This window comes from Lepus europaeus, chromosome 17 (genome assembly GCF_033115175.1).
Source record: "Lepus europaeus isolate LE1 chromosome 17, mLepTim1.pri, whole genome shotgun sequence".
In the NCBI taxonomy this organism is placed as follows: Eukaryota; Metazoa; Chordata; class Mammalia; order Lagomorpha; family Leporidae; genus Lepus; species Lepus europaeus.
The window spans coordinates 334,261-357,417 of record NC_084843.1 but is presented as its reverse complement, the minus strand read 5'-3'; the positions used below and the strand labels follow the sequence as shown (position 1 = coordinate 357,417).

Sequence of the window (23,157 nt, the reverse complement as noted above, 5' to 3'; positions counted from 1 at the left end):
CCACAGACGAACTTGGACCCCAGGCAGAAATCACCCACAGACGGAATTCACCCCCCTCAACGGAACTCAGACCCCAGACAGGACCCCAACACCCCCAGATGGAACTCACCCCCCAGACGGAACTCAGACCATTGGTGCAACCCCTACACCCAAAATTAGGACTCACCCAACAGACAGGACCCCAACACCCCCAGATGGAGCTCACCCCCAGACAGAAATCACCCCACAGACAGAACTCACCCCCCAGACGGGACCCCAACACCCCCAGACAGAACTCACCCCCCAGATAGAACTCAGACCACAGACGGAACTCACTCCACAGACGCAACCCCAACACCCCGGATGGAACTCAGACCATAGATGGAGCCCCTACACTCCCAGATGGGACTCACCCCACAGATGGAACCCCTACACCCCCAGACAAGACTCACCCCATAGACGGGGCTCACCCCATAGATGGAACCCCTACACCCCCAGATGGGACTCACCCCCAGACGAAACCCCAACACACTACAGACGGGACTTACCCCACAGACAGACCACAGGCACTGCTGGCTGCACCCGCGGTCACACCGGGCCACCGCCAGCCCCTGGGGCAGCCGCCAGTCTCAGGCCCCAGAAGCTCAGTGCCCGTCTCTGGTCCGCGAGGCTGTGTCCCTGGCCCAGCCCTGGCGTGCAGTGGTAAACAGGGCATCCAAGCAGTGGGGTGCCGACGCCTGCGCACTCAGGGGACACCCCCAGGGCTGCCCACGCTCTGAGGAAGCCTCACTTCCCCGGGGGCCACCCTGGGCACGGCCGGCCCTCCCCACACTCACCTCTGCTTGGCTTTGGGGAAATCAAGCCCACTTCAGAGAGAGGTCGAGGAAAACGCAGCTGCCTAAAGTTTGGCCTCACGGCGATGGACCGCTGCAGACCTGCGTGAGCACCAGGTTAACCTGGGCGGTGCTCTCTCCACGAGAGAACCTGGTAGGCAGAGGGGCCCTCTGTGGGGCTGGAGTCCAGGAGTGGGGAGGACTCTGTGGAGGCCCCGGCCCGGGCCGGCTGTGGGTGTCTGAACTGGAGCCCTCGCTGGTGCACTGTGGTTTGTGGTTGCTGGTTGCTGTGGCGCACCGATCCGGGCGCTCCTGACCTCAGGCCCCCATGTGTGTGGGACTTCTGTGGAGGAAGTCGGGGACCTGTGCCCCGCCTCCTGGGGGTTCCTCCCTGCCAAGGCTGTGCAGCCTGGTGCCTGGCGGTGAGCTGTGGGCTGGGATGGCAGCTGGCCGCAGTTCTGAGCTTCCCCTCCTGCTCACGCCGCGCAGCTGCTCGGGTCCCTGCCGGCTGAAGGGCCACCCTCAGGCCGTCCTCCGGACACCTCTGGGGGCTCCATCCTCAGGCGCCAGCCCGGCCCTGCCAGCACCCCCACGGGGAGATGGCTTCATTGCTCTCCCCAGACTGACTGCTGTCCCACAGCCAGGTTCTGGTCAGCTCTGCTGTGCACAGCGTGGACATTCCGCCAGGACTGTGACTGCCAGGAGAGGTGCCAGCCGCCGTGCGCTGGCGTCCCCCAACATGGGGGACACTGTGGTGCACACAAGCGGAGGGGGGACCCCAGGAAAGGCAGAGCTGACACCAGGGAAGCTCTCTGAGGTGTCCCGGAACGGGTGCATGTGTAGCCCCGGGCTGTCTCCCAGAAGATGCACACAGAACTTGTCACAGCCACATAGGCTGACAGCCACAAAGATCACATGCGGCCTGCCTGGTTTGAGTATCGGATCTATGGATGGGTCAGGTATTGCACTTGTAGATGATCTGAGTATTTTTTTCTGTAGAGGTTTTGAGTATTGTCTGTGGATGGTTTGAGTATTATATTTGTAGGAGGTTTGAGCGTTGGGTCTGGGAGGTTTGAGCGTTGGGTCTGGGGAGGTTTGAGCACTGGGTCTGGGGAGGTTTGAGCGTTGGGTCTGGGGAGGTTTGAGCGTTGGGTCTGGGGAGGTTTGAGCGTTGGGTCTGGGGAGGTTTGAGCGTTGGGTCTGGGGAGGTTTGAGCGTTGGGTCTGGGGAGGTTTGAGCACTGGGTCTGGGGAGGTTTGAGCACTGGGTCTGGGGAGGTTTGAGCGTTGGGTCTGGGGAGGTTTGAGCGTTGGGTCTGGGGAGGTTTGAGCACTGGGTCTGGGGTGGTTTGGGCTCCGCCATCAGAGCAGTATTTGTCTCCCAGTCCACAAGCAGACTCCTTTCTGTTTTCTTGGTCTTCTCTATCTTCTTGCAGCCGTGTTTCAGTCTTTCAGTCACACGTCTTCCCCATCTTTGATGAATTCTTTTACCCTTTTTGATGTCATTAGAAAGGTATTTTCCGAGTTTTCTTTTCAGATTGTTAATTGTTTTTGGATATAGATACAGTTGTGTGTGCTGGTCTCTTGATCCTATGTATGTCAGTACCCTGTGTGTGTTAAGCTCATGTTCTGTGTGTGTTGATCTCATATCCTATGTGTGTTACTCTCATGTCCTGTGTGTTTGTCTCCTATCCTGTGTGTGTTACTCTCATGTCCTGTGTGTTTGTCTCCTATCCTGTGTGTGTTGGTCTCATGTCCTATGTGTGTTGTTCTCATGTCCTCTGTATGTTAATCTTGTGTACTGTGTGTTGGTCTCCTGCCATGTGTGTTGGTCTCATGTCCTGTATATGTTCTCCTGTCCTGTGTGTGTTGGTCTCATGTCCTGTATGTGTTTGGTCTCCTGTGTGCATTGGTCTCATGTCCTGTGTGTGTCGGTCTCATGTTCTGTGTGTATTATTCTCATGTTCTGTGTGTTGGTCTCATGTCCTGTGTGTGTCACTCTCATGTCCTCTGTGTGTTGGTCTCATGTTCTGCGTGTGTTTGTCTCGTGTTCTGTGTGTATCAGTCTCATGTCCTGTGTGTCAGTCTCGTGTACTCTGTGTGTTGGTCTCTTGTTCTGTGTGTGTCAGTCTCGTGTCCTGTGTGTGTCAGTCTCATGTCCTGTGTGTGTCGGTCTCGTGTTCTGTGTGTGTCGGTCTCATGTTCTGTGTGTCGGTCTCATGTCCGGCAATGCTGCTGATTTCTTCACAAGATTCAGATCTGATCTCTCCCTGTTGGTTTTCTAGAATTTTCTCTCTCTGTTGGTTTTCTAGAATTTTCTGCCGCTTCTGCTTCCTGTGTTTCAGCCTGCACTTTTGCACTTTCTGGCCCTCATGGCTGCAGCACCCAGCGTGGGGTCTCGGCAGCTCCAGTCCCCGTGGCCCCCTGGCCCCCTGGCCCCCGTGGCCTCTCCTCTGCAGGATGCAGGGCTACTTTCTCCTCTCCGTGGTCCCTTCAGCAGGAGACAAGCTGCTCGCTCTGCAGTTGTAGCTCCCTCCCTTCCTTAGCATCCAGTTCCCAGCTACACATCCTCCTCTGAGCTCTGCTTTGGCTGCACCCAACTCCACTGCAGTTTTTCGTTCATCTCCCACGACCACCTTGTGTTCCCTGAGACTCCCTCCTTGCCTTGGATTGTTGAGAATGGCTTCTTACTCTTCACAGTCATTGGGAACGGGGCTGGGGGCTGAGGGGGCGCCCTCCCTGGAATCGTGCTGAGGCCGGGTGGGGCAGGGGGAGACCCCGGCAGTCGGGGAGGGGAGGCCACGCGTCATCTCTGTGGAGAGATCTTCTTTCCAAGGATGAGAACATCTTTTCCTTCCTGCCCTGCACTTGGAAAACTGTGTCTGCCTGCGGCTCTGGGGCTGGTAGGGGACGGGAGCGGGGTGGGGGCCCTGCCTTGCGTTGGCCCTGGTCAGACTGCTCGACCCCAGCTTTCCCTGTGTGTCAGGAGTTAAGTGGGGTGTAGGGCATGGGGCCCTGTGTCCTGAGGGCTGCGACCTCCTGGGAGTGCCTGGACCTCACCGGGCAGCACCTCAGCCTGGCTGGTGCCTCTGGCACGGCTGTGCCTGCCAGTGACATTGCTGTGACTCAGGCCTCCTGCTCACAAGTCTCCGCCTGACCTGTGAGCCCTGGCCACTGGAAGGCCATCTCAGAGCCTCAGTCCAGGCCGTGAGTCTCAGCATGGACGGTCTGGCTCTGTCAGGGAACAGGGTGGGACTCACGGGCAAGCAAGGCGCACTGGGAACCGGGGGTGGGAGAAACTCGAGATCAGCCAGAGGCGGTCCCAGAGGGGATGGGCAGCAGCAGACCCAGCACTGCCCCAAACCCTGACGGCCACACCACAGGGCCTGCCTGCTGCAGACACCCCACCTTGGACCCACGGTGACCTCTGCTGATGCCTTGGGCTCCTGCCTAGGTCTCTGCAAGCTGCTTTCGGTCTCCACGTCCTGACCCTGGGACTCAGGATCAGTATCCACGTCCTGACCCTGGGACTCAGGATCAGTATCCACTTCTTGACCCTGGGACTCAGGATCAGTCTCCACGTCCTGACCCTGGAACTCGGGATCAGTCCCTGCATCCTGACTCTGGGACTCAGGATCAGTATCCACTTCTTGACCCTGGGACTCGGGATCAGTCCCTGCATCCTGACTCTTGGGATTAGTCTCCTTGTCCTGACCCTGGGACTTGGGATCAATCTCCATATCCTGACCCTGGGACTCAGGATCAGTCTCCTTGTCCAGACCCTGGAACTTGGGATCAGTCTCCACATCCCGACCCTGGGACTCAGGATCAGTCTCCACGTCCTGGCCCTGGGACTCAGATCAGTCTCTGTGTCCTGACCCTGGGACTTGGCAATCCCATAGCTCACTGATGCCTTGCTCGGAGATCCTGGGCTCGGTGTTTCACAGTCAGGAACGCAGAGAACACGCCAGAAACTGGCTTCCCCAATACCAGGAGGTGGCACAGCCCAGGGAACCTATTCCTCCACTCATCTGGCAGGCAGGGGCCTGCTTGGTGTGGATGCTGGGCACAGGCCGGGCCCTGCCTGGGTCCGTGGTCCCCTGGCCCCCTCAGCTGGTAGCCCATCTTGAGTCATGAGCAGAGTCCCAAGGCCCCCAGGAGCCTGAGGAGTCAATCCCCCTCCAGCGGCCCTGGGCAAGCCCACCCCTGTCCTGTGTGGACATCTCTGGGTCAGTGCTGGGTGAGCTGCTGCACAGAGGGCTGGGGCCATGCAGCAGAGGCAGGTGCCGAGTGGAGCCGGGAGACGGGACCCTGGGGAGCTCTGAGACAGCCCCAGGCCTGAGGCCCCCACACCCGGGGTGGGGGGCAGCAAGGTCCCAGAGCTGGTGTGGAGCCGTCAGGAGCAGCTGCCTCCTCTGGCCCAGAGTGGAAGGGCCATGGTGGCAGCCGGTCAGCACGGGCTGACTGGGAGGAGGAGCCCCGCATGTCCCCAGCACCCGAGGGTTCTGGCCTGCCCAGCCGTGGCCTCGGACGTCGGTGCCACCAGTGAACCGTGACGTTCAGCGGTGACGTCACTGTGTGCCATTGGTCAACCGTCCAGGTGCATTTGTGTGTCGTGGGCGTGGCTGGCGATGGGTGCTGTCCTACACCTGACCTCTCTCCAGGCTCGGAGGTCACCCCAGGCACAGGTGGTCACTCGGGGAAAGAGCTGGTTCTCCGTCCACGGGTCAAGGTGCACAGGAATCAGGGCGGGTCCTGAGCAGCGTTGCCCCTTCCTGTCCTTGGGCAGCTCCACGGGCCCCACCACAGGGGATCGCCTCAGCGCCCTGCGACCCCCAGGCCGGTCTCAGGTCCACACCAGGACTCTCCTGGGCACTAGGGGTGCGCTCGACAGCAGGGCGGCTTGGTCTGGGGGTCCCAAAGAGGCCAGGCACTCAGAGCCGCTGGCCTCGTCTGCCGCCTCGTCCACTTGAGCCTTTTCTGTCCCAAGTCCATCCCCCGGCGGCGGCCCAGGCGGCACCCAGGCCTGGGGGCTCCGTGTTGAGGGAAATGGCCAAGGGTGCTGAGTCAGGAGCTGGGCCCTGGATCTGGTCAGAGAACGGTCATCCAGCCTGGACACCTGGCCCGAGGGCCACTAACTGGGGACATCCTGAGTGCAGCCGCGGTGGCCCTGTGGGAGCAGTGTGCAGCCTGGGAGGAAACGCGACGAGGATCAGTGGGAACCAGGGGGGCGGGGCCCGGACGTCCCCAGAGCAGACACAAGTGCCAGGTGGACGGGTCACAGCTGGAGCCCACGGCCTGGCCAGAGTCCACGGCTGGAGGCCACACCCGGTGGCCGCAATGGGCACTCAGCACATGTGAGGCAGCGTTTGAGGGTGCCCAGCTCCTGGGCCACATCAGGAAGGGAGTGGCCTCGCCCCCTCCACCCTCCCGTCCCTCTGCCCTCCAGAGACCTTGGGGGCACAGGGGCCCTAACCACTGTGGGTCACTCTCAGGGGGGCTGACCCCTTTTCCCTAGAGCCCAAGCTGCCACCAGACCAAAGGCTCCAGGCTGAATAAGGCTTCCAGGTCAAAGGTTACACGTCACAGCCCCCCCATACTGGTGGGGCCTTGGCTGACAAGACCCCAAAGCCCCCTGGCCCCAGCCCCCGCACCTCCTAGACCCCACAGGGTCCCCTGGCCTGGCCTCCTCTGTCCCCTCACTGGCCTCCCTCCATCCAAGTGTGGGAGCCTCCCCACGCCCCCCCCCACCCCTCCCTGGACACCAACCCCAGTGCTCTGCCCACCGTCACCCTCAGAGCCCAAGCAGGACATTGTCCCAGGGGGACCACAGGACTGGGGACCGTCAGGCCTCGGACAGCGCAGGGAGGTGGCTGAGCTCCGGGCCTCGCCTCTGCTTCCTCCTGGGTCCGTGGGGAGCACAGGCCGTGGAAGAGCCAGGGTGGGGAATACACGGCAAGACTTTTGCCCGGCCCCGGGCTGAACCCACCGCATCACCGAGGGGACGCAGCCCCCCAGGGCAGCTCCAAGGGGGCCACTCCCGCCTCCCACGAAAGGCTGCCTCCATGCAGTCCCCAGGGCTCAGCCTGGCCCTGGCCTCCACCAGCCACCCCTGGTGTTCCCACAGCCGGGCAGTGGGCAGGCAGAGGCAGACATGGGCGGCAAGGGGCGAGGCCGTCGGGGCTGCTGGTCCCGGCTGAGATCAGGAAAGGCCCGCACTCGGAGCCTCGTGCTGGAGGGCGCGGTGGACAGAGGGAGACTGTCCAGGGGCTGCAGGGCCGGCATCAGAAGCCCCTGCACGCCGCCCTGGTCCCCGGGACCACGGAGACCACACGTGTGCTCACGACACGCAAACCTCCTTCTGCATGCCTTGGGAGCCGGTCAACCCCGACCTGGAGGAAGCGGCAGGTCTCACTGGAAGCCGCTTGGCCTCCGAGTCCGATGTGGGCGTGGACGGGGCGGGGCAGACACAGAAGACCCCTCCCCGGGCTGGAACCAAGCGGAAGCCCTGCTGAGGATGGATGGAGGTCCACTCGGGACACGGCCACTGGGCCGGACAGGGGCGCACAGACATTGACGTGCACAGGTGGCCTCCAGCAGCAGCGGCCAGAACAGCACGGCCAGGCTGGGCCAGAAGGCGCCTGCACCGGCTCCCAGCGCCCTCTTGTGGCGGAGCCGGGCCCTGCATGGCGGGAGGAGTGGCCCAGTGGCTGTGTCCCTGTCCCTGTCCCTGTCCCTGCGGTCACAGAAGTCCCAGCGTGGGCTTGGGGCTGGAGCTGTGCTGAGGAGGGGGCCGTCGGCCTGGCCGTGGCTGCTGCACCCCCTTCCTGGCTGACTCACAGCAACCATGGAAATACACAGACCCTGAGTGAGACCCACCCTGGGGTCTTCCTTCCAGGCTGCCCGGGGCAGAGCCCAGCGGAGGAAGGGTGCCTGGCATTGGAATGAGCACATGGGGTCCACAGGTGATCGAGGGCCTGCAGCAGGGGCACCGCAGACCCCGGAGCTTTCTGTGTCACCGAGCAGGGCCCACGTGTGATGTTCCCTGTCAGGCCGGCTCCCTTGACCTTGTAGCTGGAGCAAGCTCTGGCCTGGACAGCACAGTCGGGATCCTGGTCCCTAAGTGCACACTTGGGTTTTCCCAGAGTCATGTGTCCTGCATGCTGGGCTGGGGTCACAGGGGGCTCGTTCCTCTCTCTACCTGCAGAGCGCACAGGGCTCTGTGCAGGGTCCCGCTGGCCCCACCACTCTGAGTGGAGCAGTTCATGAGCCTCCTGGCCGCGGGCAGCTCCAGTCCCCAAGAAGCATCACATAGACCCGACTCAGCCCCCCACAACTGAATTCCTCCCTGTGCGTTCACACAGAGCAGCTGGGCCTGCAGTGGGGCTGTGTGCAGAGGGAGCAATGGGGCCGTGTGCACAGGGAGCAGTGGGGCATGTGCAGAGGGAGCAGTGGGGCCGTGTGCAGAGGGAGCAGTGGGGCCGTGTGCACAGGAAGCAGTGGGGCCGTGTGCACAGGGAGCAGTGGGGCCATGTGCACGGGGAGCAGCAGGGTTGCTCCTACATGGCTGTGGTCTAGCCTGCACTCCTCTGGGAGGCTGTGGTCTAGCCTGTACTCCCCTGGGAGGCTGTGGTCTGGCCTGCACGCCCCTGGGAGGTTGTGATTGTCAGCACCGTGTCGGCTTTTTCCTCCATCTTTAGACAGAGCAGTGTTCGAGCTGAGTGAACAACCCCGTGTTCTCACTCCCAGCGCGCACACCAGGTACCTGCTGTGACTGACGCCATGAGCCTCACATCCACAGCGCTGACATTTTCTGTCCCGTGGACTCCTGCTCGTGCGTGTCGCGTGTGCCGTGCAGTTGTGTGTAGCAGCCTTGCAATCTCCCTACACTCACTTCCTCGCCTGTCGCTGTTTCTCAGATTTCCCACACTTTCGGGGCGCCAGCACTGCCAGGAGCATGTTGACTTCATCTGCTGGCTGGGACAGCTGAGCCTGGCCTTTGCCCACCTGTGGGGCACGTTGACCCCTGGTCTTTGCCTGCCTGTGGGAACATGCTGAGCCTGGCCTTTGCCCACCTGTGGGGCATGTAGACCCTGGCCTTTGCCTACCTGTGGGGACATGCTGACCCTGGCCTTTGCCCACCTGTGGGGCATGTAGACCCTGGCCTTTGCCCACCTGTGGGGCTCGTTGATCCTGGCCTTTGCCCACCTGTGGGGCATGTAGACCCTGGCCTTTGCTTACCTGTGGGGCTCGTTGATCCTGGCCTTTGCCTACCTGTGGGGACACGCTGACCCTGGCCTTTGCCCAGTGGGCTGTCCACCTGCACCCAGCGCATACTGAGGCAGTCGGCGCCATCCCCGTCTGCTGGGATTTGCGTGACGAGTGTGTGGTGGATTTTGCCGGATGCTCCCACGCGTGTCTCCATGTTCAGTGCCGCTGGTGTCTTCTGTGAACACCAAGCAGCTTCGTGTCCTGGAAGAGTCCGGCCTGAGCGCGCCCTTCCTGCTCCCTAGCCACTCCAGGTTTCACCCACTGCCGTGTGGGTGGCAGCCCTGTGTCCCGGGAGCGGCAGGTCCGCCCTCCCCGGAGCCGCGCCAGCCTCTCGGCGCACCTGCCAGCTCCGTATTCTTAGAAGCCGAACTCGGGCTTCGGTGGTGGTGGTGACTTGTGTGTTTTCGAGGAGCTGAGCCAGTCCGTGCGGTTTCTGAATCTGTCGACCCCGTGCTGTCATACGTGTCACCTGCCTGTGGAACACACCTGCAGGGCAGCAGTGGCAGCTGCTCCCGGGCTGGCAGCTCGGCGTCTGCCTGGGTCCCGCTGTCTGGACAGGACGCGGTAGTTTTGTTGATTTTTTCAGGAATCGGCTTTGGGTTTTGGTGATTTCAGTGGGTGGGGTTTCCCGTTTTGCTCCCGGCGTCTTGGACCCTGGTCTTGTGCAGGCTTTGGTTCTTCCACGGTGGTGCGGTGGACGCAGGTCTTGCTGCCTCGCCGTGAGAGCCCGAGGCCGATCTCGCCGGGCCCTGGCTCAGCTGCAGCCCACAGTGCTCTCGCGTCCATGTTCTCAACCACCCGGTTCAAAAGGCTTCCTGGATTCCCTGAGTTATTTACAAGCATTTATAAAATTGAGAACAGTCTGTGGTTTTCCTGGAAGCCATTTTCTCGTTTGGCTTCTCTGTGGTCAGCGAGCGCACCCTGTGTGGTCCGGGGGCTCCCACGTGGAGACGCTGCTGGAGCAGAGGAGTGGCTGCCCTGGGGGGGGGGGGGCAAGGGCCACGCAGGAGGACGTGGCCCCCGTGGTCGTGGACGTGGCAGAGGCTGTGGCCCCCGTGGTCATGGGTGTGGCAGAGGACGTGGCCCCCATGGTTGGCATCGGCATTTGTGTCCTCTGCTTGGTGGCCTACTTTTTGTGCCATTGTCCCTCAGTTGCTGGGAGACCAGCTGTGGCTTTGGCGCTGTCTGTTTCTTCCTTGGTTTTCTCACTCTGGGTCCCGTATGTTGAACCCTTTCCTAAGCACACACATTTGCTCCGTGCACCCCACAGCTGGTGACGCCCCGGCTCCCCGGCTCCCCGGCTCCTGGGATCTGACGTCGCCTCCCGGTGGAGAGCGCTGGGGCCGGCCCTGAGAGCCTCGGCCATGGGGTGGGAATGGCAGCTCCCTCACAATTTAATCAGAGTTTGGGGATTTTTTTTTTTTTTTTGCCCAACAATGTTTTATTTATTTTGGGTTAACATATTTTTAACTCACATTATAGCCAGAGGCTTGGCGCTCCACTAAATCGAGAGTTCATAGAATAAAAAGCTGAGCCGGAAAACAGACGGGGGCTTTGTAAGGACGGACAGGAGACACGCACCGTGCCGTGCGGTATACTGGTGGCCCTACCACCACCTGTTTCAGGCTTTTTCCTCTGTTTTTATTGCTTATTCTTCCATTCTTCCTCTGCCTCTTCATTTTGAATTACTTTCATATGCATTACAAATTCATTTTAATTTATAACTAATTTCTTGTGGTTGCTTTGGGACGACACTCACGGCCTCCTCGCTCCAGCTCAGGGGCGGCCTGCGAGTGGGGGCCGAGGCCACGAGTGAGGGGCTGGGCTGGGTATAGTGGCAAAGCTGCCGCTGGCATCACAGGTATCACACCAGGGCAGCTTGAGCCCTGGCTGTCGTGGGCATTTGGGGAGTAAACCAGTGGACGGAAGACTGTGTGTGTGTGTGTGCGCGTGTCCCTCTCTTATGCTCTGCCTTTCAAATAAATTTTTTTCAATTAATGAAAAGTGGAATTAAAATATGTCTATTTAGGTGCAAAAAATTCTGAAATCCATGCACATAGAAATCTTCAGAAAGTTGATGGAAAATGCATATGATGAAAAAAAAATGTGGCCGGCGCCACGGCTCACTAGGCTAATCCTCCGCCTGCGGCGCCGGCATACCAGGTTCTAGTCCCGGATTCTGTCCCGGCTGCTCTTCTTCCAGTCCAGCTCTCTGCTGTGGCCCGGGAGGGCAGTGGAGGATGGCCCAAGTCCTTGGGCCCTGCACCCACATGGGAGACCAGGAGAAGCACCTGGCTCCTGGCTTCAGATTGGCGCGATGCGCTGGCAGCAGCGCGCCGGACGTGGCGGCCATTGGAGGGTGAACCAACGGCACAAGGAAGACCTTTCTCTCTGTCTCTCTCTCTCACTGTCCACTCGGCCTGTCAAAAACAAACAAACAAACATGGATTTCAGTACATTTCTGCACCAAAATAAATTGACCCTTTAATTCCATTTTTCCTGAACTTTCTGAAGTACCCCCACTGTCACCCTCACGTGCACGGAGACTCCTCAGGAAATGTGAAGATTCTTTAAAAAATTATTTATTTTTTATTAATTTGAAAGAACAACAAAGCGGGGGGAGAGGGAGAGGAAGAGGAAGAGAGAGTCTTACACGCACTGGCTCACTCCCCAAGTGGCTGTGACAGTCGGGGCTGAGTCAGGAGCTTCCTCCCGGTCTCCCACGTGGGTGCAGGGGCCCAAGCACCTGGGCCGTCTTCCACTGCCTTCCCAGGCCATCAGCAGGGAGCTGGGTGGGAAGCAGAGCAGCCAGGACAGGAACTGGGGCTTGGCTGTGGGATGCCGGCATTGCAGGTGGCGTCTTCATGGCTGCACCACGGTGCCGGCCGTGGCAGTCCCGTGTTCACAGCCACATGAGGAAGCAGCCATTCCCTCCTCCCCACGGACCCCCACCCCGCGGGGAAGACAGCGTTCCTGAAGCTCCGCCCCCTTCTGATCACATGGCCTCCACATTGCCCCATTCCTAGAGAGCAGCTCCTTTGTCCACCCAGGTCTGGTCATGGGCCTCACGGCCCAAGGGGGTGCCCCGCGCTGTCCATCTGGAACTGGCCCCTCGGTGGCCCCATCAGCAGGCAGCCCTGGTGGTGGCACGTGAGGGCCCCCATGCCCAGGGACAGCCACTGCACCCGAGCCTTGGATACCACAGACACCAACTCCTCAGGGTGGACACTTGAGGCCCTGCAGAAGCCAGCGCCAGCCGGTTTCCAGCATGGACACTCCAGTCACTGGGGCCGATGGACCGGAACAGCAGAGGCCTCCAGGCAGCCACCCTCCGGCTGGGCCACCAGCTGCCAGGGGAGGGGCGCGTCCTGGCGGTGACCCTGCCGGGAGTGTCAGTGCCCAGGGCTCAAGCGCCCCGCCCACAGGGTCCTCGCGGGTTTCTGTTGTGGGGTTGGCTCTGTGCAGCTCCTGCGCACCCCAGGCAGTGAGCGTCTTCTGCTCCCCGACAGGTTCTACCTCCTCAGTGGGGGGGTCCCTTTCATCATCTGCGGGGTCACAGCCGCCACCAACATTGGGAACTACGGGACGGAGGACGGGGACGCAGCCTAGTGAGTAACGAGGGCAGTGGCGAGGGCGGCGGGGAGGGCGGCCCCCGCACAGGCTCCTCCCCCGCTGTGCCCAGACCCCCAGCTGCTGGGCCCCACTGGAATCCTCGGCCCTCAGCCAGGCAGGAGGCTGGGCTCAGCCGGGTCTGGACTGCAGTCGCCACCCTGGGCGTGCAGGGCCCCGCCCCCAGGCCTGGGATTCTTTACACAGGGAGGGGCTGCAAGACCACCGACCCTACCCCCACCCCAGCCCGGGGCCGGTCCTCTGAGGGGCCTCCCTCCCAGATGACCGCGCAGGCCGGGCCCCTTCCTGAGGCTTCTGTCCTCGGGCCCTGTCGCGGCGTCCCCTGAGCTCAGCGCAGACCCGGTGCCCAGTGCAGACGCGCGGGGACGCGGGGGCGGCGGCTCCTCGGCGCGGCCCCACTGACCGGTGACCGTTTCTCCCCGCAGCTGCTGGATGGCCTGGACACCCAGCCTGGGCGCGTTCTACGGGCCAGCCGCCTGTATCACGCTGATCACCTGCGTGTACTTCCTGGGCACCTACGTGCAGCTGCGGCGCCACCCGGAGCGCAGGTACGAGCTCCGCGAGCGCACGGAGGAACGGCAGCGCCTGGCGGCGCCCGAGTCCAGCCTGGGCCACGGGGCACCCACGACGCCGCCCGCCTGCGAGGCCCCAGCGCCCTCGCAGCTGCAGAATGAGCACTCGTTCCGGGCCCAGCTGCGGGCCGCCGCCTTCACGCTGCTCCTGTTCGATGCCACATGGGCCTTCGGGGCGCTGGCCGTGTCCCAGGGCCCCTTCCTGGACATGGTCTTCAGCTGCCTGTACGGCGCCTGCTGCGTGACGCTGGGGCTCTTCGTGCTCATCCACCACTGTGCCAAGCGCGAGGACGTGTGGCGCTGCTGGTGGTCGTGCCGCCCGGCGCGCGGCGCGCTCGGCAAGGGCCCCGCGCTCGACGCCAACGGGGACGCGCTGGGGCCCGCTGCCTGCCTGCAGGACTCGCCGCACCCCGGCCAGCCCCGGGCCTTCGGCCACTGCAAGATGACCAACCTGCAGGCCGCCCAGGCCCACGCCCGCTGCCTGTCGCCCGCCACCCCCTGCTGTGCCAAGACGCACTGCGCGCCGGCGGAGGACGAGCCGGGGTTGTGCGAGGACGCCGCCTGCGCGCACGGCCCGCACCTGCACCGGTGCCTGCCGGCCAGCGCCGAACCTCTCTACTTCGGCGGGCGCGAGTACGCCTACCACCTCCCATCCAGCCTGGACGGCAGCCCCCGCAGCTCCCGCACGGACAGCGCCCCCAGCTCGCTGGACGGCCCCGTGGGGGCGCACGCGCTGGCCTGCTGTGACCAGAGCGACCCCTTCGCCGGCGAGCCGGCGGGCGGCGAGACCAGCCCCAGGCTCTACGGCTGCGCTCTGCGGCCCGGCCGGGAGGCGGCCCTCGGCCCCGCCCAGCTCGAGCTGCTGCGCAGGACGCAGTCGCTGCCCTTCGGCGGCCCCGGCCAGAACGGGCCGCTCCAGGGCGACGCTTGCGCGGCGCTGCCGTTCGGCACCGACGGTACTGGCAACATCCGGACAGGGCCCTGGAGGAACGAGACCACCGTGTAGGGGCGGGGGCGGCGGGGCCCGTGGGGTCGCTGAGCTTCTCAGAAGCTGTCCACGCCACCCCCTTCCAGAGAGACCCCGGTGAGTGGGCTCCAAGCCCTGCCGGTCCCACTCCAAGCCCCGCCGGTCCCACTGCATCCGCCCGCCGGGTGCCCAGAGGTGTTTGCGTGGGCAGCCGCCGAGGCCGCGGTGCGGGGCAGCCCAGAGCCAGTGACCGCAGTGAGGAAGCCACCCTAGGACCCCAGCGTGGCCAAGGCCACGGGGCCCCCATGGGGCCTGGCTCTGCCGTCTCCTCATGTTATGTGTGTGTGTGTGTGTCCTGTTCTGCTCCAGGGGCGGCACAGCAGTCCGGAAGCCACGGCCGCCTCCCTCTTTGCCGCTAGGTGCACCCACAGCACCCCGGGCCCACCGTCAGTGTCCCAGGCACAGCCCCGGCTGCGCGGCCCTGAGACCATGGGGATGCTGGGGCCAGGCAGCAATCTGGAAGGACCTCCAGGGCAGGGGCCGCCGGCCGTGGGCAGCTGGACAGAGACGTTCCCTGGATGGGGCCTGACCTGTCCCCCTCTGTGCACTGCAGGAAGCCCAGGAGCCTCCTGCGACAGCTGGGGCCTGGGGTCAGAGCCGCACAGCCCCTCCTCCACGTGCTGTCTGCCACCTGCTCACAGGTACATGTGCATGACACACGTGCCTCGTACACACAGCACCCCGAGCTCCGGGTCGTACTCTGCAGAGCCCTGTCCATGTCCATGTCTGTGTCCCCATCGGCTAGGGTCTCTCCATGTGCTATGCCCACCGGAGGGCCGTGGGGCTCCCCCTGGCTGCGAGGGTAGAGTTGCCCTGGCCAGGGCCAGCGTCAGGACAAGCAGCCCTGCTTCCGCCAGTGACCTCGTAACTCACCTCCTTCCGCCCGCCGTGAGCCCCTCGTGTCCTCCTGACAGTCGGCCGGGCCTCAGCCTCTGCCTCCCCGCCCTGCAGCTTCTGTGGCTGCACAGACCAGGCCCTGAGCCACGCTGAGCCCACACTGTAGACACAGAGCCCTCCCAGTGAAAATACAGGATTTTGCACTGTTTGCCCGCGTGCCACTGGTCAGTAGCATCCCACACACGCGTGTTTCTCACCTTGACCGAGGGGCTTCCCAGCCCTGGGTCTCTGCCCTGGGCCTGGGGCAGGACCGGGAGCCCCATCATGCCGCGCCTCCCAGACTGCCCACGCCTTTCAGAACAGACAAGCACCTCGTCACACAACCCACGTGGTCAACACTGCCTCGCCAGCCCACAGCTGCATGTGCCGTCGCCTCATGGGCCACCAGCACCATGTCACGGTGTGGTCCATTTGCAAGCCACAGCATGGTCGCCCCAAGGCCCCAGCACAGAACCCACATCCACAGGCAGAAGGCGGGGGAGCTGACCCAAGCCTGTCGCCTGCAGACCAGCACCTGTCTCTTCCTCCCATGAGTGCACATGTGCGTGTGTGTGTGTGCATGTGTGTGCCCACGTGTGTGTTGTGTGTGAGGGTGGGTGTGCCTCTGTGGGTGCATCTGTGCCAGTGCGTGTGTGTGTGCATGTGTGTGCCCACGTGTGTGCTGTGTGTGAGGGTGGATGTGCTGCTGTGGGTGCATCTGTGCCAGTGCATGTGTGTGTGCATGTGTGTGCCCACGTGTGTGTTGTGTGTGAGGGTGGGTGTGCCTCTGTGGGTGCATCTGTGCCAGTGCATGTGTTTGTGTGTGTGCATGTGTGTGCCCACGTGTGTGCTGTGTGTGAGGGTGGGTGTGCCGCTGTGGGTGCATCTGTGCCAGTGCGTGTGTGTGTGCATGTGTGTGCCCACGTGTGTGCTGTGTGTGAGGGTGGATGTGCCGCTGTGGGTGCATCTGTGCCAGTGCGTGTGTGTGTGCATGTGTGTGCGTGTGCACTCATCAGAGGCAACATGAGGCACCCACTCTGCCCGGCCTCTCTGCTGGTGGCAGGTGTCCTCAGGGGACAGGATGGGAGAGCTGGGCAGCCTGTGAGAGGGTCAGAGGACACAGACTGCTCACAGCCCAAGGGCAGTGCCCCCTAGAGGGGGCCACCCCAGGCTTACCCCTTCCCCCCCCCCCAGGGCTGTGGCAGGATGGGCGCACACTCACCATGGGGAGTGTCCTGGGTCCACGCATGTGCAGCCCAGACCCTCGCCGGTCTCGGCCGTGGGAAGGGAGGGGCTCCTGGCCTGGGCTGGGGAGCTGAGCCCCACTCTGTGCCGCTGGCCTGATTGCGCCTGGTCTGAGCCGAGTTCCGTGGCCTAGAGGAACAGCATGAGTGGCTACTGCGGCTTTGGTGTCCCTGCGGGGCAGGGCCCGTGGCTGGCACCTGGTGAGTCTCTCCCAAAGGTTCAAGCGCAGCCGGCATCCTGTGCCTGAGTGTCCACCCGTCTGGGCCCCGGCTCCTCTCTGATCCAGCTCCCTGCTAATGCAGACCCTAGGGGCAGCAGTGAGGGCCCAGGTGCTTGGGCCCCTGCACCCACGTGGGAAATCCGGATGGAGTTCCTGGCTCCTGGTCTCAGCCTGGTCCTACCATGCTCACGTGGGCCTTTGTGGAGTGAGTCGGTGGATGGAAGCACTCGCTCGCTCGCTCTCTCTCGCTCTCTGCCTTTCAAGTAGATGAAAATAAACAGGTACACATTTTTACAAACCAAGCAGATTCCACTCAGGGCCTTCACTGTGGCGGGGGCCAGATGGGCGCAGAGCCGCACACGGCGGGGTGGGGGCTGCGGGAGCTGAGTGGGGCTGCAGGAGAAGCCCACCCACCACGTGGTTCTGGGACACCTGAGCCCAGATCTGCTGAGTCTGCACTCGCCACGCCCTGGGTCTCGAGAGCCGGCGTTGGCACAAAGATTCAGACACCGTTAATACAGGTTCCAGACCTGATTTCAAAAAGAGCTGAAAGACGTCGGGAAACGGTTTAATGTCCGCTTAGACGCAGGCGAAGGAAGACGCTGATGTGAAAACACCCACCAGCAAGCCGCAAACCAGGGGTGACAACGTGGGGGGCGGTCTCCTTGTGCTCAGGGCCCAGAGGGAGGGCAGAAGAGAATCCTGAAAAATCCCTGAGCGCCAGTGGCAAGACTTTGGCCGAGCCACCGACCCAAGGTTCTACAAACTCCCGGGCAGATACAGACAGGAAATGAAGTCTGAAGTCGTGGTAATGCAGGTGGGAGAGCAAGGAACCCAGGACAGGACACACCCACAGGCCCGCCCCTCGCACTCGGACACGCCCACAGAGGTCTCGGCCCACCCCCTAGGCAAGGCAACCTCACACTCGCCTTGCGGTTGGGGGGGGGAGTTTGTGCCCACCCACCCGCTGCCAAGCAGGCGCCGCTGCGCTGAGAGCACCAGGCCCCGGAACGGGCCAAGGGTTGGGGACTAGGGGCAGCAGGCCGGCGCCCACCCCGCACCCGAGTGCTGGCCCCGGCTCACCTGCGACCCCGCCTCCTGCTCGCGTCCTGGGCAGCAGGGTCCCACCACCCTCGGAGACCCGGAGGGAGCGCCTGTCTTCCCCCGGCCCAGCCCCCGCATCTGGGGCGCCACCAGCAGATGGACCCTCTGTCTCTCTCCCTTTCAAGTCCGTGAAAATAAATAAACATTAAAAATATCCATACACAGAGGAGCTTGCTCCGGTCGCAAACCTCAGTGACCCTAACTGACCAGGGTCAGCTGACCCAGCAACAGTGCAGACCGGCGGCCTTCTTGCTTTTAAAGATTGATTGATGGACTGGAGAGGCAGAGTTAGAGAGACAGAGACCCCCAGATGGCGGCCATGTCCGAGGACGGCCCAGGAGCTCCACCAGGGTCTCCAGTGTGGGTGCAGGGCCCAAGCCCTTGACCATCAGCTGCTGCCTCCCAGGCTGGATCATGGCAGCTGGGCAGCCACACAGGGCACACACGGGACATAGCACACGCGTGACGAGCACCTGGCAGCTGCACTCAACGCCATGCCAGCAAAGCCACACACGTAAAGCGAGCGCCGTGGGGCCGGAAGCAGCCCCAGTGTCATCAGTGCTCCTGGGACTTAGGGTGACGCGGGGGCAAGACCGGAAGCGCACTCCTGCCCCAAACACCGGCTGGATCTAAATCATGGAGAGTGAAAAAGCCACACACAGCACACATACCCTAGGCATGCAAACACAGCACTGCCGCATCTGTGTTAGTGCGTGAGCATACGTGTGCTCTGTCTGCGTGGCTGTGTGTAGTGTGTGGGCATGCGTGGCTGTGGCTGTGTGTGGTTGTGCACACGTGTGGCTGTGTATGTGTAGTGTGTGGGCATGCGTGGCTGTGGCTGTGAGTGTGGGTGTGCACACGTGTGGCTGTGTATGTGTAGTGTGTGGGCATGCGTGGCTGTGGCTGTGAGTGTGGGTGTGCACACGTGTGGCTGTGTATGTGTAGTGTGTGGGCATGTGTGTGAGTCATGTGTGGGCCACATGTGTGGACCACGTGTACACATGTGTGGCCATGTATGTGTAGTGTGCACACATGGGTGCAGCTGCTGCAGCCCCATGTGAAGCTCAGGGCACTTCCTCAGTCGGCCACCTGACCGCCCCAGACCTGGCCACTGCTCCCAGCTCCCTGCCCTCCCCCCACGGGAGGCCCTCGATCGTGATTCCCCAGGACCGGTGATTTGGACCCGGTGAGCCGGCCTGGCTGCAGGCCACCACCAGCACCTGCCAGCTCCCAGCCAGGCCTCACTGCCCCACCTGCTTATCGGCCTCCGCACCCCTCACACAGGCCACAGCCACAGGGGCCACAGACAGCGGGGCCCTGCCTGAAGGTTGCCTGGCACAAGCCCCGCCTCCTACTGGAAGGGGCATTTGTTAAGTGCCTACTGTGTACCTGGGTCAGCCAGGCTCTGAAGCTGGCGTCAGCCACACAGAGTGGTGGCCCCAGTGTCTTATCTCCTGTGGGAGCTCTGACCAAAAGGAGGCACCCCAGCTCCCTGCTGAGACCGGGGCAGGCTGGGGGCACCAGGGCAGGCCCTGGGGTAGGCTGGGGGGGTGTTGCACGGATCCTGGGCAGGCCGGGGTGGGGGTGCAGTAGCCCCTGCACACGCAGGCCCCAGCTTGGTCAAGGCTCACCTTGGTGCCCAAGGAAGCCCAGAGAATGCTGATGGGCAGCGGCTGTCAATCAACAGCAGCAGGACGCCACCGAATTTGGGGGGCGGGTGCCTCTGGGTTTCTGATTGGCAGGGAGAGTGGGCAGCCTAACTGTTGCCCCCAGCCAGCCTCCCCTGGGGGCACCCAAACTCCAGGAGGTTTAGGCCAGGCCCCAGGGCCCCATGGTTTCCAGCAGGCCCCCCGCTGTCGCCCTCAACCCCCGCCCGTCCCCCGCTCGGGGGGCTGCGAGCTTTCCTGGGGCGGGCGCCCCCCCCCCCAGGCGCCAAGGTTCGCGCAGGCCGCCCCAACCGTCCCGGTGTCCCCGCTCGGCGACACTGCGGCAGGCGGCGCGGGCGGGGCGGCTCAGAGGGGGCGGGCCGCGGGGGGCGTTGCCATGGTGGCCGGGCGCGCGGAGCCGGGGAGCGCGTAGTCGCGGCGCGGAGCCAGGGCCGGGGCCCGCACAGACGCGGGCGCGGAGCACCCGGGCTGGGGCCCGCGCAGAAGCGGGCTCAGAGCCGGGGTCGGGGCCGGCACAGACCCGGGCGCGCAGCACCCCGGGCCGGCGGCCGGCACAGACGCGGGCGCGGAGCCGGGGCCAGGGCCCGCACAGACGCGGGCGCGCAGCACCCCGGGCCGAGCGCGCGGCGCTGCCCCGCAGGTCGCCCGCCATGGAGCCGGCCTCCGGCTTCTGCGAGGAGGACAAGGACCTGGACTTCTACGACTTCGAGCCGCTCCCCACGCTGCCCGAGGACGAGGTGAGCCCCCTGCCCGCGGAGGGCTCCGCGGGAGCGCAAGGCGCGGCGCTCGGCTCCCGGGCCTCCCCCCAACCGCAGGTCTCGGCCGCGGTCTCGGCCGCGGGGGTCTCCGCTCTCAGTACCCCCACAGCGCTCACATTCTCACCGGAGGGGACGGCCCCGAGAATGCGCACGGGACGCGCGGGGTGGGGGGGTGTCACTGCAGAAGTTGGCTCCTGCGTGGCTCCCGGGTGCATTCTTGGGGACGGGTGTGGCTTGCGGCCTGGGCAGCGGAGGACGCTGCTGACCTCCTGCCATAGGCCGGGGTCCAGAGCAGGAGGAGAGGCGTGGTAGCCCGGGCTAGGGGGGAGGGGCTGCAGACCGGGAACCCGCAGCTCCCACCCACCCACCCCGGCACAGGGGGCTCTGCCTGCTGCTTGCCTGGGCCTCACCTTGGTTGGAGCTGCCCCAGGACGCTCCCCATAACCAGGACTGAGGACCAGGGATCAATGCACCAACTCTACTGCCTGGCAGGATCCAGGCCCCGTGGCAGGAGAGGTGACCCCCGGGGACCCAGAAACCATGGAAGCCGGCATGGTGGCCAAGGGAGAAGCACAGGGCCCACCCTGGGCTGCTGTGCCAGCTCCTAGCCGAGGGAGGGCCGACAGCGGGGGTCCCCCAGCCTAAGGCCCTCTGCTGGCCCCACCCCCTGCCCTGGGGAGTGGGCTCTGGGGGTCCCTCCCAGGAGGCTCTGCCCAGGCAGCCATGGAGGGGTGCGGGGAGAGGACGGCGGCCCCGCCCCCACAGTGGCCTGGATCTGGTGGCTGCAGGCTGCGGAGGGGGCGGCCAGAACAAACAGGCCTCTGGTGTCTCCCTGGCTTTGATGGAGAAGAAAGGGTGCCGTCCGCCCACGGCCCTCAGAGCCCCCTGCTGCTCCCTGCCCTCTGTTGGAGATTGGCCCCAGGTCACGGGCAGAGGCAGGGCCCCCCACCGCCACCTGCGCAGCACGTGGGGCCTCGACTGGAGCCCTCAGAGCCGGGGCTCAGCCCGTCTGTCCGCCATGCCCACAGCTCTGCTGTGGGAGTGTCCCCAGAGTCCTCTGCGGGCAGCAGCTCCCACCGTGCACGGTGCATGGGGGCGGGAGGCCTCTGTCCGGGGCCTGTTTTAGTGGTGTCCAGGGGAATGGACAGGGCACTGCCTTTACCTGCTCCTAGAGCTGGGGTGGGACCCCAGGGGCCTGGCCTGGGACCAGCAGACGCCCTGGGGCCCTGCATGCACCCTTCCACATCCCACATCTGCTCGACGCCGTTCCTGCGGGAGGATTTTAAGTCCACTTCAGGGTCACATGACTTGGTGGCTGCTGCACCCAAAAGTGTCCCCAAGGGGACTGAGACCACAGGGAGGTGAGGACACACACAGGCCATCTGAGACAGAGCCCCGTGTAGCAGCTGACCCTGCGGCCAGGTCCAGGATAGGGCCCTGGGGACACTCAGGGTCCCCCCTCCAAGAAAACCCAATGGCTGGGCTTGTCCTCGTTATGATCAGGGGGATGCAAAACACATCCCCTGTGCCCCGCACCTGGGTGGCTGCCCACACGCAGGACCGCGGCCTGTGCTGGCCAGACCTCCCCGGCAGCTCTGCCTCACTGCCGGTGGGAGCCGGCCCTTGGGGAAACAGCGTGCGCTCGGCAGTGAAGTGGAGACAGCGGCACCCAGGTCCTGGCAGCTTTGCCCTGGATATGGGCGCCTGTGAGGAGCTGCCAGGGCCACCTGCAGGTGGTACCACTGGGTCAGTACAGGCCAAGGCCCACCAGGACACAGCAGACAAGGAGCTCGCCTAGGTACTGAGCAAGGCAGGCTCCCTGGAGGAGGTGACCCTCTCTGCATTTGCTGGGATTTCAGCCACCATGGCTGGAGAATGTGGGGTCAGAGGCAGAACCCTGGAGCGCAGACGCCTTCCTGGCTGGTGTGCACCCGCCCGGCTTGGAGACGAGGCGGCCGCTGTGTGGCGGCAGGGGCACGGTGCTTCCTAGACCCCTGCACCCCTCTCCTCCGGGGGCAAGCAGCCTCCTCGCCCCCCTGCAGCTCAGCGAAGGTCTCCCTGGACCCTCCTGGCAGCCAGCACTTGGGCTGGGCTCAGGATTGAAGGTGGACGTCACGGGTTAAGGGCGTGTCTCCTCCATGCCGCAGTGGGGCCAGATGGCTGTGCTCGCACGGGCTCAGCTCAGAGCCCTGGGAGCTGGGGGTGCTGGGGGAGCTCAGGGGCCCAGCAGGGGTGGGACATGCCCACCAGCATCCCCTGGGGTGAGCTGAGACTGGCTGATCGAAGCCCCGCCCTGCCCCCTGGGACCTAGGGACTGGCTGACCCACCCCAGGCTCCGCCCTCCTGGAAGAGCACCTTCCCCTGCTGCAAAGAAGGTGGCTCGTGTGGGCCCCGGGCAGTGCCTTGCTGGGCAGTGGCGGGGCCATGGGCCAGGATGACCCTGGAGACTGCCGTGGGCCCGAGGAGCTGGGTGTGTACCTGGTGGAGTAGGGGCTGGTTCAGGTGGTGTGGCAGGAGCCTGAATGCTGTGGGGCGGGGTCGTGGGGCCCCGGCCGGTGTCTGTGGGCGCCAAGGCCGCCTTGCTTTACTGCTCTCACCTCCCTGAGAAACTCTGCCCAGGCCATAAGGCCTCCATGGAGCTGCTCGGGGCCCTGGGCCCAGCGTCACCTGCTCCGCCAGTGCAGGGGGCTCTGCAGCAGGATGCCCACCTGGCTCCTGGCCACCAGGGGCCGCTGTGGAGCCCCTGGACCCAAGGAGATTGAGTGGCTGTGTGTGCCCCTGGCCCTGTAGCCAAGACGTGTCCCTCACTCTGGCCGCCAGGGACTCAGGCCAGGAAGAGTGGTTCCCACTGCTGAGCTGGGGCAGGCTGGGGGCACAGGGACAGCTGTGGGCTCCAGGGGGCAGGGGCCGGAGGGGAGCCAGTAGGGTCTTGCAGCCCCGTGTGGGCTGGACCTTGCCCTTGAGGGTGTGAGGGGC

The 23,157-nt window shown here is 64.0% G+C and overlaps 2 protein-coding genes across 2 annotated transcripts in view; both read left to right on the top strand.

Moving 5' to 3' along the window:
- ADGRA1 (adhesion G protein-coupled receptor A1) overlaps positions 1 to 14,290 on the top strand; it is a 31,862-nt gene extending 17,572 nt beyond the window's left edge. The window contains exons 6-7 of the mRNA XM_062214948.1: positions 12,592 to 12,690; positions 13,138 to 14,290. Of these exons, the coding sequence (XP_062070932.1) occupies positions 12,592 to 12,690; positions 13,138 to 14,290 (1,252 nt within the window). The remainder of the gene's footprint in view (positions 1 to 12,591; positions 12,691 to 13,137) is intronic.
- A 5,783-nt stretch (positions 14,291 to 20,073) lies between these two features.
- The window catches only part of KNDC1 (kinase non-catalytic C-lobe domain containing 1), a 34,742-nt gene continuing 31,658 nt past the window's right edge, over positions 20,074 to 23,157 (top strand). The window contains exon 1 of the mRNA XM_062215151.1: positions 20,074 to 20,160. Coding sequence (XP_062071135.1) covers positions 20,074 to 20,160 — 87 coding nt within the window. The remainder of the gene's footprint in view (positions 20,161 to 23,157) is intronic.